This window comes from Cibotium barometz, chromosome 17 (assembly GCF_041138505.1).
Source record: "Cibotium barometz isolate CiBa-2024 chromosome 17, ASM4113850v1, whole genome shotgun sequence".
In the NCBI taxonomy this organism is placed as follows: Eukaryota; Viridiplantae; Streptophyta; class Polypodiopsida; order Cyatheales; family Cibotiaceae; genus Cibotium; species Cibotium barometz.
This window is the reverse complement of record NC_141062.1, coordinates 38,171,019-38,190,676: the sequence shown is the minus strand read 5'-3', so window position 1 is coordinate 38,190,676 and position 19,658 is coordinate 38,171,019. Positions and strand designations below refer to the sequence as shown.

The following is a 19,658-nucleotide window of genomic DNA, read 5'->3' as shown; positions in this document are numbered from 1 at the left end:
GATTTCTCTGGTGGGAAGTAGCATACTGCAATATGCATCACTCTCAAGCCAGGCCTGGCTAATCGTATCCACATAAAACGAGCCTCCTCATCGTGTCTAACCATTGTGAGCATGCCTCTCAAATGAGGGCGAAACAAGCATGCCACTCCTCCCGAGCCACGCACCCCCCTAGTGGTGCGTGTTTGTCCTCTGAAAGCTGATTTCCATGTGTAACTCTCTACTTTGGTTAGCCCTCTCTCAGGACTTTGATGTGTTTTTGTGTAGAAGGTAATATCCCTATCTATGTAAGTCTCTGTGAAGCCTCCTGTGTCTGACCATAGAGTTCCATTGCAATTCCATACTCCCATCCTCAATGCATCTATGGTCTCATAGGCCCCACACCATCATGTGGGGCGTTTATCCGTATGATGACTCAGTTATCACGATAAACGGTCCATTTTCTTGCCTTGCAGGCTTCCATAACCTGAACTATCCCGGCTTTCCTGTGTTCCACCTGTAGGGGGGTGAGGTCATCTCCAAGGTATATTTCGGTGGTTCGGAGGGTGGCCCTCTTCTTCCAGAAAGGCAAACGGGACTCCGTATCTTTGAACTTGAGGAGGAGAGGCCTCTCCCTCGTCAAGTCCTTCCCGGCTCGCCAAGCATCTACAAAAGGGGTGTCAGTCAGGCCCATCCGTCTACATAAAGTCTCACCGTCCTCTTTTGGTGAGTTGCCCGCTTGCAAGCTTGTTACTCGCACATGTAGAGCCCTAGATTGGCAACGCTTCTCTTCCTTAAGTGTGGCCGTCATGATAGATGTGGCATTCGGGGTGTGGACTGTTTTTTGCTTTTTCACAACCTCAACCCATTTGGAGGTTTCTCCAACCTCTTCTTTGGTTGCTTCCATGTCTTTTCGGAGGCCTGCATGCTCCTCCTGGAATCCTGATTTGGCCTCTTGGATTTCTGTTGTGATTGCCTTCTTAGACTTCTCTAGTTTTGTCTCAAGTTTGGCATTGGCGTCTCGCAACTCGGCAATCTCTAGAGCAAGGGCTTCTTGTGTAGCTAGCTCTCCTTCTTCTTTGCCATGCTTGTGCATCTCTTCCTTGCATAATTCCATACATTTCTAGCTACTGTAAACAAACGTCACAACATTTGTGGAGACACCCTCAAGTTGCATATTATTTACAAAACACTCAAGTGCTTCCTCACCAGGCCCTCGGATGCTACAGATGCTCGGTGGCAGGTGAGGATCTCATCAATCTGGGGCTGGTGAGCCTAGGGTGCTCGAGGTGCAGGAGGGTGAGGCCGTCTGGCTCTCCGAAGTGTGGTGGCACGAGGCAGAGTAACTCCAGTCAAGAGGTGAAATGGTGGGCCCCTTGTTGCTGCTGTGGTGGCATCATCTATCTGAGTGTCCTCCTTTAGACAAAAAAAACTGGTGATGGTAGACTGAGATGGGTGCTAGGGTCGAGGATCTCAAAATACATGTGTGAGCCTCGTGTAGGGGGAGTCTAGGTCATATTGAAATGGGGTAGTCGGCTCATCTGTAGTCCATGTGTGGTGAACCATGTGAGGATAGAAGCATACAAGGATGGATGCACCCCTCTCTCCACTATTGCCCAGTAAGATTGTGGTGCCAAGTATGGTAATTATGATGAATCCATCGCCAATATCCTCTATATGTACGTGACAGTCTGGAATAAAGCCTCTCCCACCATAGGTGCTTTAGCAAACTCTACTCGATGATATGGTGAGCGACGATGGTTTGCTGCGTATCAATCTGGATAGCATCAAATACAGTGGACGTTCTATGTGTTGCCAATCTGCTGTTGATAAGCCTGGTGCCCAGAATGGGGATGCGTATGTCATCGCTGGAGTCACTAGTGTGTCAAAAAGCCAGTCCTTCGAAAGAATCCTTGTCCAATTAAACGTTCATCAATGAAGTGCACAACCAATTCCCACAGGAGGGCTACCAGAAGCCAATCTCTGCCATAGAGTCTCCCAATGCGAGTGGTCTTCATTTCATTGTTGATGCCACTTTGGAGGATGAATGATGCCACTTTGGAGGATGAAGAGCTCGTCTTTTTTTTTTTTTTTTTTTTTTTCCGAGAAAAGATCCTTTCATTAGTTATGTAAAAAACGCCCGTAGGGCTACAAAAGAGAACTCTCCTGCTCCTAACAGAGAGAAGAGCAGTGAATACATCATGGCAGCCCGGGAGACTCTCCCTAGGTGCTGCAAAATACAAGCATCAGTCTAAAGAACTGAGCGGCTAAATCATACAATAGGGGGGGGAAGAGCCAAACAGGTGGCCTGTAGTGCCAACAGGGGGATCCCGTGTGTAGGGTGTAGAACGGGCCGCAGCGCCAAGTGGTATGAAAGGCCTGGCGCCGTAAGATCGCCTCATCCGAGTCTCCCCGGATGCGGTCGTACTGTCCTCGCAGGGTGTGGATCAACTCCTGCCAAATCCCCCGAACAGTCTCTGCTGGTGGCTCTAATCTCCCCTCAAAGGCCGTAAAGCACCGGGCCCTCCAGGTGAACCAGATGGTGAGGCTGCTGAGGAGCTCTCATCGTAAATCCCTCTCCTGTGTCCAGCTGGCGGACGAGAAATCCGGTGCCGGAACCAGGCGAGGCTGGCCCCTAATAAATCTGATGGCCTGACTGCCCTGCTCCATCTCATAGCCCATAGCGGGCCCTGATGAAGTCGACCAAGCAGCGGCACCCCACGTAAACATACCCTCTGGAGAGAGGGGGGCCAGAATACGCAGCATCCGCAGCCAAATCTGCTGTGCCTGAGGGCAGTCCCAAAGGCAATGTCTCTGTGTCTCCATAGGGTGGCCGCATCGGACGCAGGCCGCCGGAAGACCGCTGTAAACAAGCCAAGTGCCAACTGCTGAGCCCCTGTGGGCGACCAGCCACTGAAAAGCCGAGATCCTGCGGGCCTGTCGACTAGCCCAGAGCCGAGCCCAGAAATCCTCCAGGAACTCCTGTGATAGTCCCTGCAATCGCCAATGCCCCGCTGCCGCTGGAGAAACCGTCCTCCTCGCCGTCAAAATATGCCGTCCCAGCCGAATAGTATACTGGAAAAAGGTGATCTCTGTGGCCTCAAGGGATGCATAAGGATCATGCCACTCGTACTCCCCGGGGTCCCACTGTAGCCGGGCCAAGGGGCGCGCTGCATATGCCCATGATGAGGAGCTCGTCTTATGAAAAATTGATTGTGCTCCCGGCTTGTGGGGGTGGAGAAGGATTGGCTTGGGCAGAGGCCATAATGCCAATCAACTTGAACATGGATGGAGAAAAAACCGTACTGCTAAGCAAAGAAAGGAGAGGTAAGAAAGAAGGGGGGTGGAAGGCGGGAGGGCGGGAGGGCAGAAGGAAGCCTGAAGGCGGTGGGCGGGAGTCAGGAAAGTAAATGGTGGGAGAGGCGGGGGAAAATGGCGGGAAGGAGAGGTGGAGGAGGGGCGCACTCAGGCTGTACAGATGTACAGGGAGCTCCTCGTTGACATGTCAAGCGTTGTGTATCTCAGTAATTGATCTCTTTATTAATACAAATAAGAAACAAGAACTTTGATTTTTATTGATGAGTCTATGTAAATGAAAAAATTTCTTCAACAATGTGTTAATCATTTTAAAATTTCTATTGATATGCTTTTTGAAAATCAGTAATATGTTCATAAATATAAAACAGTCAATAATTGATTGATTTTTAATTACTTAATTGATTTAACATCTTCCAAAATTAAAGGCATGCCTATTGAGAACCCTTCTCTAGTTATTATGGTGGCAATAGAGCACCTTTTCCAAAAAGATGGGCGTTGGCTGGAGATTGTGTCGTGCACAGGCAGCAATAATAGCTTCCTGCATTAGAGCGTAGTCAGGAGCTGGCAGAACAACCCCTGGGAACAAATCTACTAATATCCCTTCGAACAAGGGAATGTCATGTGCCAAAAATTTTGGTAAGTTAACATCTTTCAGTGATTTCAGCATCAGAACAGCCTCAGCCTCTTTAGGAAATTTCTGCTTGACAGCACCAGCTGCACGTAATACTGATATAACTGCTCTCATTCCATAATCATAGTGATTTTGACTGGATAGTTGCTCACTGCAACATTTCACATGATAAAGAGTTCATCCTTTGATGTTAAGATAGGATGGTCATGGAAATCATGTCTTTGCTTGTGTGGGAGGAGGCTATCATGATATGCTTCCTTTAATTTTTCATGTGCACTCGATTACATGCAAAATATATACTTGCACAGACAATATGTTGTCAAAATATATACCTGCAGAGACGATATGTTGCCACGAGCTTTCTTGCAAGCTCCCGAGCTTGAAGGTATCCAAAAGAGTAAAGAGTTATCTCAGAAATCAATGCGTAATCAGGGACCATCATTGCAACAGTGCGAAAGAGTGCCTTCAAATTGTCAGGTAGCTCTGACCGGCCTGCGTAACCAGGGTTCATTGTGATAAATACACAACAGGTTGGGCACAAGGACAGCTTTACTCCCTCAAACTCGAAGGTCTTAAGGTGTGCAGCCTTTGCTCTTTGGATTGTCAAAATTTGTTGTGCAATCACACTAAGCACCTGAAAGGCAAGAATTGATTTTGAGCTTAATCCATGCGCGTGCATGTGTGCATGGGTGTGTGGGTGTGTAAAATAAAAGTAGGGCATGTGCCACTACAAATTTGATCGTAACCATAGGATGTGTAAGACTGTGAAAGCCTTTGGATCAAGGATATTGGGATTGCAGATCAATCTTGACTTTAGGATCTCTAGGATTGCATGAAAGCTCTTGGATCAAGAAAATTAAGTTCTGGAGCTTTTTTTCGCCCCACAAAAGTTTGTTTACCATCTTCTAGAAGCGTACCTCAAGATCAATGCGGTTGAACTCATCAAAACAAGCCCATGCACCGGAACTTGCTAAGCCCTTGAAGAATTTCCCCATGGCCAAATAATCTAGACCATCAGAACAGTTGAAAACAACACATTGCATTGCAATTGCTTTAGCCAAGTCCTTTGTAGTCTCCGTCTTGCCCGTTCCTGTTGAGACCAGCAAGAAATCAATGGTTCAGTTGATAAACTAACATAATAAGTGAATATAGATCATGAGTAAGGTCTGCCCAAGTGTGAGAACAAGAATTTACCAAGGGATGTGGGAAAAGCCTCAATAACATCTAGACATAAAACTTTCCAAATATTTCATGTGGCTGTGTCGGCAATAAACTCAAAATTTGTATAATATGATTACAATGAGGGAAAAAAAACATGTGAGCAGGAAAAATATTTAATGTGGCTGTGTCGGCAATAAACTCGAAATTTGTGTAATATGATTACAAGAAGGGGAGAAAAAATGTGAGCAGTGCTCAGGTTTAAGCATCTCCGGGGCTTAAACATGTGAGCAGTGCTCAAGTTTAAGCACCTCCAGGGCTTAGGAGTAGGCACTCAGCTCCTCTACTTTGCGGATTAGCTGCTATATCTGTCGAAATCTGCCTCTGATCTTAGAGGTGTGATGACATGTTCCCTTATGGAACATACAAAGTACCAAGCAGGAAATTTGTAAATTAGGATGTATCACTCTGAACCCTTGCCATGAGCAAGATATCCGCTACCATACCTAAACTTTCTTAGAGAAACTCGGTAAAAAATGGTCAATGGTTTCCTCATGAAAGTTGCACTAAGGGCAAAAATGTGACACACTTGTGACGTATCTCTAATGATGGTAGCACTGTGTACAAGTGACCAAAGGAAGAAAATGATGTTCCTATACAATAGCCTATCTGAAAAGTTGTGCTATGTTGCTTGCTATCATAATGGCACCTAGAAGATTTGTGCATTTCTATAGAGGGATCTTGTGAGGCTTGGTGCTCACCCTTACACGAGATAGAAAGTATTTGGGGAGAAAAGGAAAATTTTCCTCTCCATGTATGTTCTACTAGATCCAACTCTCACTATAAAAGAGGTTTAGAAACACCCAAAATAAGAAGTCCACTCACCTCTGTGTCCACCCAAGACTGATACTCAGAATTGTATGCCCGAGAAGCATGTGCAAGCCACTGAAATCCACATACGATGGCTCAATAAGTACAAACACGTCTACGAGAACATAGGTGGATTCCGCTAGCACTTGCTACCAAACCATAGGCTCCCAACCGAGTATAATGGTAAGCCACCCCTGAGCTAGAGGTCAAAGCAACCATTGCAAAGGCCCCACCCTCAAAGCCTGTATGTCCCATACCACGCACCCCCAGTCCTCTCACAACTGTCACTAGTGCGACTAGACAGTGGAGTAACCAGAAGCTGGGTCCCCCCTTGGGAGGCTTCTCTCCCACGGTAAGAGTTCTCCATATGAACTCTCTCTAAAATGAGCCACAAACCCAATTATGTAGTCCATAGCCAATTCACACTAAGTAAGCTAGGTGGCCAGCCTCTATACTAGCCTCGTTATGTCCAAACACCGAACATAACATTCTCCCCCTCCTAACAAGAGGAAGAGTGCCTACACTATCCCGGCTGGACCATCCAGTTGAGACAGTCCAGTTGGGATGATCTAGTGTGGGCACCCTTAGAACGGCCTACTGTGGGCACCCTGGAATGGTCGAGCAAGGACAATCCCCAATGTGGGCACCCAGGGATGATCCAGTTGGGACAATCCAAAGTGGGCACCTTGAGACGGTCCAGCTGGGACAGCCCAATGTGGACACCTTGAGACAGTCCAGCCAAGACAGCCCAATGTGGGCACCCTGGGATGGTCGAGCTAGGACGTGGCCACCACCACTCAGCCAATGAGGGAGAGACCAGTGGTGCTCCAGTAAAGGAACTTCTTTGGAATGTTCAGAAGAAGAGGGGCAAGCTGCTGTTGTGGTGAAATAGCAATCCCCACCTGACATCCCAAATATCTCACCAGGGTGCCGCAGGGAATCTACTGAAATGACTCAACTGGTGCTGCAAGGAATCCCTACCTGACATCCCAAATATCTGACCAAGATGCCGCAAGGAATCCCCATGTAAACATCCCAAATATCTGACCAAGGTGCCGCAGGGTATCGATTGAAAAAACTCAACTGGTCTCCAAGCCGGGATCCAACCCAAAAACCACATGACTAGTTCTAGTTAATATGTGGTCAGTGGAATAAAGCACTGAGACTCCTTGGATCCACCTGGCCACTAGGAATCCCATCCAAAGCATGGTTGCCTCGAGGAAAGCACAATCCACTCTGAGGTAGGCTTTCTTAAAGTCAAGGAGCAACACTGCCAAATCCTCCTGGTGAAAGAGGGCTGTGGTGGTTGCCTCCCAAATACTGAAGACGTTATCCAAGATATTATGCTTATATATATGCTGAGAGGTACAGGTCAGCCAGTAGACAGCTGTCGGCCTGCTGCTGCTGCTGGAAATGAAATATTCCCATAAAATCCCTTTAAATGCTGCACTTCAAGGTACATGTTGTCCCATTAATTGGCCACTACTGCCTAGGCTTACCTGCCTGCTGCCTGGGACCCCCCCTTGATGGCTGCCAACTGTAGGCTGGTTGCCTCTGATGGCTGCCGACTGGGGTCCTAGAAAGCATGTCTCATTGCCATGAATCAGATTTGGGAGGTAAGGCTGCAAGTGGTGGCTGATTGCTTTGGCGAGGATTTTGTAAGCACTGCCAAGGAGGGTGATGGGGCGTCACTGTCCTATCTTCAAACGATCTTACCACCTGGGGAATCAAGTGAATGAGCCCCTCCAAAAGCCCTTCCGGCATGAGGCCAGTGATCATGATCTCATTGATGGCGGCCTTGAAGCGTACTCCATGAGGTCAACGACGAAGGAACAAGGACACCAGGGGTCCTGCTCTGGGGCACTTGCCGTGAAGCATGGCCTGGAGGGCGTCACTCAGCTCCTCTCTCGAGAAGGGAAACCTCAAAAATTTCTTCAGTCCAGGGAGACCAACCTCTTATGTGTGCTGCCACACTCTCTTTCTTGATGCCTCGATCTGAGGGGACTGGCCGAAAGGGGCTCTCTATAGAAATCTAAGGCAATAGACCACACCTGAGAGGGATCTGACTCAATGGCGCCATCTAGACTCTTCGGCCTCCGAACCCCATCTTGGCGGTGGTGAGGGCATGTGATCTCTAAGAAATTCTGCATGACCCTGTCACCTGCCTGGGTCTAGAAGGATGCACAGGCCTGGTACCTGAATTATACCCTCTTGTTCTCTATCGAGTGTATCTCCGTGCAAGGTGTCTCCATCTGTGACTCTAGCCACGGGCTGTCTAGTGATTTCTCCTGCAGCCTCTCAAGGGAGGAAAGGCTCCTATCAAGCAATGAGTCTGTCTTGGGCTGCTCTCTGTAAGAGCGATCCAACCTCTCTAAGCCCCACATCTATGTCCACTGCTAAACCTGGTACTCTTTCCTGAGGAAGGGGAAGCAGACCATAATGGGGAAGCCGGAAACACCTGCAAGGGCGTTGGATGTGGGGTCAAAGCCGTGGTGCCATCTTGCGAAAAACGTGTGAACACTACGTATCACAATGGGGCTCCGCTGCATGAGTAGCTCTACCTGCCGGTGAGTTGAACTCCACCTGAGAGTAGCCAAGCCCAAGCAAATGGATATCAATGATTTCGCCCAGCTCGCCAGTGACTGGCAAGAGAAAAAGCCCTGAATATGTCCGCGCGCAGGGCGGCTCCCTACGATCTTGCCAACCAGGGAAGAGGTCGTGACGGAGGCAACTGTAGAAGCCAAGAACTGGATATCCGCTTTGGAAAAACGGCAAGGGTCAGCGGCCTCGGATGGGGATGACGGAGCGGCTACCTACCAATAAGACCTCTTGAAGGGTTAAGGACCAAAGAACCGGACTCTTGCCAAAAGAAAAACAACCCGAGTGAACCACCTATGCTGATAAGACACAGGAGAAGAGGGGGATGACAGACGGAAGATAAGGCTAGGGCAAAGGGAAGGCCAAGTCGAGGAAGAGTGCTCCAGGAGGCGAGATGAGGTGGTGGGGTGGCGGACAACATGAAGGAGGGCGGTGCAAATGGGTGCAAAGAAGGCGCACAGGCAGTATGAGGTGGAGGGCAGTGAAAAAGGGACATGCAAGGGAGGCAGCAGGGGCACCAGCACAGAGGAAAACGAAAGGGCGGGGGGAGGCAAAGTGTAGGAGGAAGGCGCATGTATGGGAGGGCTGGGGCCTGCGAAGCGACAAGCGGACTATGCAGGGAAGGAGTGTGGAGCACAGGAGGGCCCAAAGTGGAAAGCAAAGGGGAGGCGGAAGCTGCAGGGGGGGGATGGCACTAGTGAAGGCAGGAAGCTGCAGGGGGGGGATGGCACTAGTGAAGGCAGGAGGGGAGGCGATGGTGATGGTGAGGCAAACTATTACACAACGATTGATCACAATCACTTGCTATTGGATATACTTGACAGTTTTGACTTCTTTTTTTGGTGTTTTTTGAGGATTTAATGGATGCTCTATGCATCTCCTGCCACTACAATTTATGCACCATCATTCTCATGGTCCCATAGCATTTATAACTCTCTGTCGTCTTTCTCAAGGGTACCAACCACTTTTGATTGCAACATGCCGTTTTTCCCCTAATAAATCACCACACTAGTAAAGAGGTCCAGCAAGAAACCTTGCCTTTTTTCCAGTGTACCATGGCATTGAAGAGTTCTTTTTTTTTTGTTTTTCTAGAAAGGAGACTTCTATTAAGTATGAAAAAATTTTACAAAATGGAGATTCCACACCAAGTAAGGTGGAGATCTCAACCAATCAGGAGCCCTGTGCTGCCAATAGGGTCCCGAATGAGAGGACATGAAAAAGATACCAATGTCCCACTCTCTCATAAACTAGCCGCCCCTCCTCTCTGCAGCCCTCGAAGATCCCTGGATTCTGGCCCAGGTAGCCATGATGGTGAGAATAATATCACTCCAAATCCTGCAAAGACACTGAGAAACAAGAACGCGAGTACCCTCAATGGCCTCGGTGCATCTAGCCTCCCAGATATTCCAGGCTGAGATGCTAGCAATAATCTCCCAAGAGCTGTCTAACCTCTGTGCCGGAGGGACAAAGTGTGAAAGTGGCAAATCCTGAAGACAACACTGCCGAGCAACTCCTTGCCTAACCATAATGGCCAAACTCCTATCAGTCCCCTTGAATCTCAGCTGAGACCCAGACTGTGTCAACCAAATGATAGAACCAAAAGAAATGATAGCATCCCTCTTAATCCTACCAAAGAGGTGTGCAATCGCAGACCAAACCCTCTGTGCTTCCCTGCATTCCCATAAACAATGGTAAACTGACTCCGAAACTCCTGCACATCTAGGGCATTCTGGGCAAGCACCAGTAACAGGCCTCCATTGATTGGTGGCCAGACCTCCATGAAGAGAAACCCAGATAAAGGAGGAAATCTGTGGCTTCCTATAAGAATGCCACAATCCCCACCAAAAAACCATCTGAATGTCCGTCGAAATGCCGTAAGAGTCCCAATGGGATCTAAGAGTAGGGACACTCTGAATGTGTCCCAAGATAAGATGTCTAGCATTCCGCACTGTATAACTGAAAAAAGGCATGCTTTTCAAAGGGTTACAAGCATCCTTCCACTCCCACTCACCGGGGTCCCAATGCAAATGTGTGATAGGGCAGCCACCATACAACCAAAGGCTAACACTCTCTGTGATCATCCCGTGGGGAGGGGGGGGGGGGGTTCAACAAAGACGTGCTTCCCTAACCTGCCAACAACTCTGACTGGACGAATCTAGGGGCCCTCAATAAGGTCCTGCACGTCACATCTCTCCAGTTGCCATCCATCGTGTACAGAAAAAAAGACTGGTACATCATCCTCCCTAGGCAAGGGGAGACCCATAACCTGAAGAGGAACACCTATCCCAGAAAAAACCCCAAACCAAGAATGATGACGGCCTTCCAAGAAAGATCTAGTAATCCAGTGGTTGGGAATGGCTGCATCAATCTGTGCAATGACTATGTTGGAAATAAGTGCTCACTAGGAGTACTTTTTGTCTTGGTCATCTCAGTGTATGCCACGTGGCACTCAGGGATTTATCCCATATGCACTCATGCTCAGCTCTTGTACTTTCCCCTATATATTCAAGGGGTCACATCAATGGAATCATCTCAGTTTTGCTTCATCCCTCTTGCACTTTTCCCATGTTCTAGTTTTGTGTGATACCATGCTAGATTTCTAACATGGTATCAGAGCCATGTAGATTCCTCTTCTCCTCAGCCCTTTAGTCTAGATCTAGCCATAGATTTTCTCTAGGTCTAGCTTCCTTTCTAGCTTTGTCCCATCGGGGGTCTTAGACCCAGCTCTGCAGCGTTCTTTTTGGTCTTCTTTTTTTACTACTGCTGCTGAAGTCTCATCAATCGCCAGCACCGCGGCCATCCCTGAGCCCAATGGCGCCGTCACCTCTGCCGTAAGCTCCTGCGGCGCCGTCTCCGCCAGATACAGCATCGGGCCCGCCAACTGTAGCAGGGTCCCCCAACCTTTCGTCGACGGCTTCTCCTAGCGCTACACCATACCCACTTTCTTCATTATCGCAAGCGCACACGCCAAGCTCAATCAGAGGGCTCTCCTCTTCGTCTCTCTTCTGTGCCGAGTGCCACCGCTTCTGTTCAGCAAGCAGGCCGACCTGCTCTCTTTCCCTGGGGTCGTCTCCATTTTCTTCATTATTCTACAGCAGCAGGCCGCTTCTGTCGACACCTTTCTTGCTGCTGGTGCTGCAACAACAACTCGTTTTCAGTATGGGCAACCCCCCATTCTCTGTTCAAGATATATTCTCTACTGGCTGCTCCACTCCTATATCAAAACAAGGTATGAGTTGGTGCTCCTTTGCTTCGGACAGGCCCGTATGCCTCTCTCTCTGCAGCAACATTTCCTCTAAGAAATCTCTGTTTGCAGCTGCCCTTCTCTCGGGTTACCCCCTGGATAGCATGTCTGTGACATGGGCTTGAAAGGGTGGAAGACCTGAGGTAAAAACTAAAATGGATTATCCTTTGTATGCTGCAATATTCTCAGTTCTATTTTATTCTTAAAAAATTATTTTTCAGAACTGAATTTTATCTTGTAAGAGAACAGACACTGCCCATCAAAATAGGGGTAAGACCTTCTCATTTCTGATGCTGTCTCTCATTTATTTATCTTTGGCATCTCTTCTTGGGTACTCTGCCCTTGCTCTCTGCATAAAAAGACCTTTTTTTATCTCTCCTACTTTGGTCACCACATGATGTAGGCCAAAGAGGACCCTGTTCTGGACTTACCTTCCCATCTCTCTCATATTTGTCTATGCTTTCATGCTATCTACCACCATTGATCACCAATGATGTAGATCATGGGGTAATGTCATGTCTACATGGACTTATCTTTGTCCCTATCCAAGAGGCACCCCTGCATTACTCACTCTAGCAGGAGGATTGACCTTGAGGAGGGATTATCTATCAAGGTCCATCTCTCTGTCTATCTACAGTCAGTCAGTCTCTCTGTCTATGTGTCTATCTTGTGTGATCTTACAGTCATATATCTCTGACACTCTGTCTATCAGTCTATATGTCTATCTTTTGTGGATTAGTTACCCACATGTCTTTGGCATTTTGTCTATGTCCCCATTTATCTTCTATTTGTCAGACTCTCTCATGTCTATCTGAAAGTCTCTCTCTCTGTGGGACCACTCTACTGGCTGATAGTCTCTCTCTCTGTCTGTCTATGATCCACTCTTGTCCCTACCCTTGTGGACCCATATGAGGATATCACTTGAGGAGGGGTGTCTCAGGATCTTTTGTCTCTTATGTCTTGTCTCTCAGTCTATCAGTCTTTATGTCTGTCTTCTAGTCTTGTCCATCTTGTCTTCTAGCTTGTCTCTCAATCCTTGTCTAGTCTCTCTGTCTTGGTCTTATCTTTTGTCATGTTATAGTCTTGTCTTTTGTCTTCCTCCTAGTGTCCACTTAAGGAGGGTGTTGGAAATAAGTGCTCACTAGGAGTACTTTTTGTCTTGGTCATCTCAGTGTATGCCACGTGGCACTCAGGGATTTATCCCATATGCACTCATGCTCAGCTCTTGTACTTTCCCCTATATATTCAAGGGGTCACATCAATGGAATCATCTCAGTTTTGCTTCATCCCTCTTGCACTTTTCCCATGTTCTAGTTTTGTGTGATACCATGCTAGATTTCTAACAGACTAGAGCCTCTCAAATGCTACGTGAAATCCAATCTCTGTACTTCGGTGAGGCTATGAAACCTCTTCCAAGCCAGCACTGTGGGGCATAGGGTCTCCCAGCCAGCCCAAAGAATATGCAAAGCTGCCCCAAGAAGCCTACCATGCACATCTGAGATCAAATCATTCCACAGAATGGACTGCCGGTTAACTTCCTCCGCTGAACGCGGGGGGATGTGTACCAAAAAACTCCTTAGGCAGTCCCAGGCCCGTAGGAGGGACCTTACCAGGGCGGATGAAGGGGAGTGGTGAACTGCATCCGAAAAAATAAAGCGTGAGCTTGGAGTCCAGTCACCTCCGCGAACAGGGACACACTTCGTGATCTGCTGCATGAGAAAGTCCTTCCATGGCTCAGTGCCTGGAAGAAAGCCCCTAACAACCAGCTTACAAAGCAAAGCCTTACATTGCACCTCAGGGTCAATGATATTCAATCCCTCTTCCTGCTTAGGCTCTAGAGGCCAAGTCGAGCTTCCTCCTACTCCAGTGAAAAAGTTTGCTTTTAATGCTTAAGAGCACTGGAGCAAACTATTGTGCAGGGGAGATGTCAACGCCCACCTGACAACCAAGGTATCTGGCAGAGCATCCTCTCTCAATCCAAGTAAAACCAACATCTGTATCCCAATCTGCAAGAGGAGAATCACTGATCCAAAAACCAATGGACTTATGCCAATTGATAGTAGCTCCTGCTGCCAAACAAAAGGCCTCCAAGGCTGTCCGGAAAGCACATAAACAAGCATGTGAAGCCTCAAGAAACAACGCTGTATCACCTGCTAACTCAGAGTCCAAAAACTCTTCCTCCTTGCATAAAGGCAGCTTGAGACCCACAACACCAGGGGCAGCCCGAAGAAACCTGCTCATAGCCTCAGCTACAATGAGGTACAGTAAAGGGGCGAGGGGACAGCCCTGCCTCACTGAACGGGAAATTTGAAAACGCTCACTGCGCCCCCCACAGGCTAAAACAGTGCTATGAGCCTCCCTGTATAGGCAAGACACCCCTCTGATCCAGTTTTGGGAAAACCCCATGTGTGCCATAGTGCCCTCCCAAAAATCCCAATCCACTCTGTCATAAGCTTTTTCAAAATCAAGCAAAACAATGGCAAGAGCTTGCTGACTAGACTTTGCCCACTCGACAGCTTCCCAGAAAGAAAAAATGTTATCAAATATACTCCTTCCTTGGAGGAAACCATTCTGGGTATCATGAATAGTCCTTTGGAGAATTGGCTGCAACATTATACTCAAGGCCGTAGCTAAGATTGTATATGCAGATCCAAGGAGGGTGATGGGCCTCCATTGCTTGATGTCAGTCTTGTTCCCACTCTTGGGGATAAGGTGAATCAGCCCCTCCGTGAGGTATGGAGGCATTGTACCCGACAACCACATTTCCTGAAGGGCAACAGAGATAGCATCTCCAATATGATCCCAAAAAAGAATAAAGAAGGCGGGAGAAAGACCATCATCCCTGGGCATGAACCACTGGAAAGAGCATACAGTGCGTGAAGGAATTCATCCTTTGAGAACGGGGGATCCAGGGAAGAACACAAAGCATCTGTAATGAGCCTGGGCATGCAATCCCAAACTTTATGCCGTGCCACCTCTCTCTGAGGAGAGGGCACCTCTGCAGTCAACAAAGACCGATAAAATTCTGAAGCAATACCCCTCACCTTATCAGGCTCAATCTAAATCTCACCCTGTGAGTCCTGGAAGTACCTCACAGAATCCCTGCTATGGGAAGGGCTGTGCGCTGAAAAAAACTCTTTGTTGCATCTGCCACCCATCTGAGTCCAAAAGGCCTCGTTTGCATGAAAGGCGAACTCAGGCCTCCTGTCCATGGCTAACTGCAGCTCTGCTCTAACTGTGGTCAAGAGGTCTGTAATCCAAGTCGCATGTGGATGCTTTTCATGTTCCCTCTGAAGAGCAGCAATCCTCCGCCTAATAGCTCTCTCCTTGTCCAAAGCCTCCTTCTTCTTAGACAAGGCAGTGCTATGATAATGATGGTGGCTAGTCCTCTCAAGAGCTAGGGTAATATTATGACGAGGATCAAGACCGTCACAAGATCTCCATCTCTCTGTGATCTCAAGGGAAATGTCAGCATCAAGATAAAGAGAGTTAAGGATACAGACACGAGGAGAGGCTGAGCGAGCCCTAGGTTCCCTGAGACAAGACGACGGGGCAATGATCGGATTTGGTGGTGCCAGGCATAATAGCAATGGTGCCTCCTCTGTCCAAGGACCAATCATCCACATAAAACCTGTCCAGACGTGCAAAGATGCTCTCATCCCCGCTCCTGCGGTTATGCCAAGAGAAAGATAAGGAATTTGGCCTTCTCTGGAAATCATCCTCAGTCTAGCAATCCCTACCAAAAAAGGAAAGCATGAACCTCTCCCATGAGGTTCGCTCCAAAGGGCGTAAACCCCCTTCGCATCCACCCTTCTTGTCAGAAGGTTGCTCAACCATATTAAAATCTCCTCCCACTATCCAATGATCAACCTGGGGAATGACATTTGTAATGGTGTCCCAAAAGGCCACCCTTTCACCTCTCACGTTAGGTGCATAGATATTCAAGATTCCCAATTTCTGACCCTCATGCATGATCAAGATCGACTGTGCTCTAGCAGGGATGATAACACCATGCCCAATCTCCATACGTTGCTTGAAAGGGCCACAAGGACCCGGAAGCAAAACATAGTCCTCGAAGAGCTCAATGTCACGGGCAAGAACCATGACCCTGGGGACAGCATCCGCCAAGGCAGTGACCACCCGGGCAGAAGATGTCGACAAGGCGTGAAGTGGGGGCACTTGAAGAACCAGCCCAAAGGCAGACCCGATGGCCTCTAACATAGACCAATATGCGCGAGGAAGACCTGGGAATCTGAGAGTAATCGGGAAACGGTTCCGGTCTTCCTCAACAGGGTCAAAATAGCTGGAGTAGGGAAGAAAGAATATCTTCCTCCGGCCCAATGGCAAAGGGCTGCCCTTCAAAACCTATGAGACTGCGTCCTCAGAATCAAAATCCACTTGGAAGAAACCTATTCCAAGCAACCTGACATCTCGAAAGTGTAGAGCGAGGTCGGACGGCAGAGCCGCCAGGACCCAATCCCAAGCCTGGAGACGGAACGGGCGAGATCCAAAGATTCTGGCAATGAGGGTTGTTTTGGAGTCTTTCTCTATTTCGGTGTAGAGGACCCCGAGCTCGGCTTCAGAAAATACAATGGTTCACCCGGCTGAGGGAGAATGATTAGCCATGATGCTAATCGAAGAAAAAGGCCGACTTGAACCCGGATGAGGAGCAATCCGAACCAAGGGGAAGAGGAAGGCGTTAAGGCAAAGGAAAGGAAAGGAGGGTGGAAAAGGGGAAAGCAAAAAGGAAAGGGAGGCAAGGGGGAGATGGCTGGACACAAAGGCGAAGAGGGGCGGGGGAAGGGCAACACAACACGGCTGCGCAGAGGAAAGAGGCGGAGGAAGGAGGGGAGGTGTTAAGAGGAGGGGAGGCGAAACGATCAACAGGGCGCAGCGAAGGAGGAAGGAAATGAAGGAGGAAGGAGGGGCGCAATGATGGAGGAAGGAAGCGAAAGCAGAGGAACAGAGGTGGAGGAAGGATCAGAAGCGGAGGGGAGCAATTCAGGCAGCGAAGGAGGAAGGAAACGAAGGAGGAAGGAGGGGCGCAGCGATGGAGGAAGGAAGCGGTGGCAGAGGGACAGAGGCGGAGCGGAGTGATTCAGGGATCGGGGAGCTCGCTGCAGAGTTCTTTGAAGCACGTAGAAGTCACTTGGCAGTATGAATCCTTTTCTTTCTAGAGGTTTGGTAGCTGCTCTTATGCAGATGTTTCAAAAGGGTTAATAACAGAAGGGTCTTTTTCTTGGATAAGAAAAGAAGTTATTTCTTGTGGCAGAATTTAATGCTTGCATGCAGTGACACTCCTAGATTTGGATTGTGATGATATTGCTGGTATGGTTAGAGTCTTAAACAATAAAGGGAATGATTTTCCTATAGGACAGCAGTTACTTTGACATGGGGCAAGCTCCCGGGATGATCATCTATAACAGGATTCCGAGGTGGTCCAGCTCTGGCAGTCCCACATGCTTTCCACATGTGAAGCACATGATTGACCTCTTCCTTAGAGATGAATCCACAGACGGTTATAAAATATTCCCTGGAAAACACCCTCCTATACCCATACAGACTCTCAGATAAGATGGCTAAAAAATATTTCCACAAAAAGCGCCCTCCTATACACATCACAGAAGCTCATATTTGGATACTCCTACATATCTCTGACTTAACCTCTCACATACACCAAGACCCGTATCTTCCAATCTATTTACACTGCCAGTGTAAGGGGTGCCATCAAGAAATTACATGATGGTTCAGATTGAGCCTGATAAGGTGAGGGGTATTGCTTCAGAATTTTATCGGTCTTTGTTGACTGCAGAGGTGCCCTCCCCTCACAGAGATGTGGCAAGCCAGAAAGTTTGGGAGTGCATGCCCAGGCTCATTATAGATGCTATGTGTTCTTCCCTGGATGCCCCTTTCTCGAAGGATGAATTCCTTCACGCACTGCATGCTCTTTCCAGTGGTTCATGCCCAGGGGATGATGGTCTTTCTCCCGCCTTCTTTATTCTTTTTTGGGATCATATTGGAGATGCTATCACTGTTGCCCTTCAGGAAATGTGGTTGTTGGGTATGATGCCTCCATACCTCACGGAGGAGCTGATTCACCTTATCCCCAAGAGTGGGGACAAGACTGACATCAAGCAATGGAGGCCCATCACCCTCCTTGGATCTGCATATAAAATCTTAGCTAAAGCCTTGAGTATAAGGTTGCAGCCGATTCTCCAAAGGACTATCCATGATACCCAGAATGGGTTCCTCCAAGAAGGAGTATATTTGATAACATCTTTTCTTTCTAGGAAGCTGTCGAGTGGTCAAAGGCTAGTCAGCAGCCTCTTGCCATTCTTTTGCTTGATTTTGAAAAAGCTTATGACAGAGTGGATTGGGATTTTTTGGAGGGCACTATGGCACACATGGGGTTTTCCCAAAACTGGATCAGAGGTGTGTCTTGCCTATAAAGGGAGGCTCATAGCATTGTTTTAGCCTGTGGGGGGCGTGGTGAGCATTTTCAGATTTCCCGTTCAGTGAGGCAGAGCTGTCCCCTCGCCCCTTTACTGTACTTCATTGTAGCTGAGGCTATGAGCAGGTTTCTTTGGGCTGCCCCTGGTGTTGTGGGTCTCAGGCTGCCTTTATGCAAGGAGGAAGAGTTTTTGGACTCTGAGTTAGCAGGTGATACGGCGTTGTTCCTTGAGGCTTCACATGCTTGTTTATGTGCTTTCCGGACAGCCTTGGAGGCCTTTTGTTTGGCAGCAGGACCTACTATCAATTGGCATAAGTCAGTTTGTTTTTGGATCAGTGATTCTGCTCTTGCAGATTGGGGTACAGATGTTGGTTTTACTTGGATTGAGAGAGGATGCTCTGCCAGATACCTTGGTTGTCAGGTGGGCTCCCCTGCATAACAGTTTGCTCCAGTGCTCTTAAGCATTAAAAGCAAACTTCATCACTGGAGTAGGAGGAAGCTTGACTTGGCCTCTAGAGCTTTGGTGGTTAACCAAGTTTTGCTAGCCACGAGTTGGTTTATGGCTTCGTGCTGGATTTTTCATTAAGGGCTGCATTGGCCAGCTTCGTCACCTTATTCGGAACTTTCTTTGGTCAGGGCTTGATGGAAATACTCACACCAGGGCTATAGTTGCTTGGGAAACCATTATCAGGCCTAAGCAGGAAGGGGGATTGAATATCATTGACCCTGAGGTGCAATGTAAGGCTTTGCTGTGTAAGCTAGTTGTTAGGGGCTTTCTTCTAGGCACTGAGCCGTGGAAGGACTTTCTCATGCAGCAGATCACGAAGTGTGTCCCTGTTCGTAGAGGTGACTGGACTCTCAACTCACGCTTTTTTTTTCGGAAGCAGTTCACCGCTCCCCTTCATCCCCCCTGGTTAGGTCCCTCCTACGGGCCTGGGACTGCCTGAGGAGTTTTTTGGTACACATCTCTCTGCGTTCAGCGGAGGAAGTTAACCGGCAGCCCATTCTGTGGAATGATTTGATCTTAGATGTGCATGCTAGGCCTCTTGGGGTAGCTATGCATATTCTTTGGGCTGGCTGGGAGACGCTTTGCCCCACAGTGTTGGCTTGGAAGAAAGAGGTGTCAGAGCCTCACCGAGGTACAGAGCTTGGCTCTCACGCAGCATTTGAGAGGCTGTAGTCGGAGGATTGCATTGATTGATGGAGCCATTCCCAACCACTGGATTACTGGATCTTTCTTGGAAGACCGTCATCATTCTTGGTTTGGGGTTTTTTCTGGGACAGGTGTTCCTCTTCAGGTTATGGGTCTCCCCTTGCCTAGGGAGGATGATGTACGGGTCTTTTATTCTGTACAGGATGGATGGCAGTTGGAGAGATGTGACCTGCAGGACCTTATTGAGGGCCCCCAGATT

General features: G+C 48.3%; 1 protein-coding gene across 1 annotated transcript in view; it reads right to left on the bottom strand.

The window, feature by feature from the left end:
- Positions 1 to 19,658, bottom strand: part of LOC147629972 (uncharacterized) — a 300,394-nt gene that overhangs the window by 109,077 nt on the left and 171,659 nt on the right. The window contains exons 21-23 of the mRNA XM_086811523.1: positions 4,843 to 5,015; positions 4,258 to 4,559; positions 3,770 to 4,076 (exon numbers count right to left, since the gene is read on the bottom strand). Of these exons, the coding sequence (XP_086667649.1) occupies positions 3,770 to 4,076; positions 4,258 to 4,559; positions 4,843 to 5,015 (782 nt within the window). The remainder of the gene's footprint in view (positions 1 to 3,769; positions 4,077 to 4,257; positions 4,560 to 4,842; positions 5,016 to 19,658) is intronic.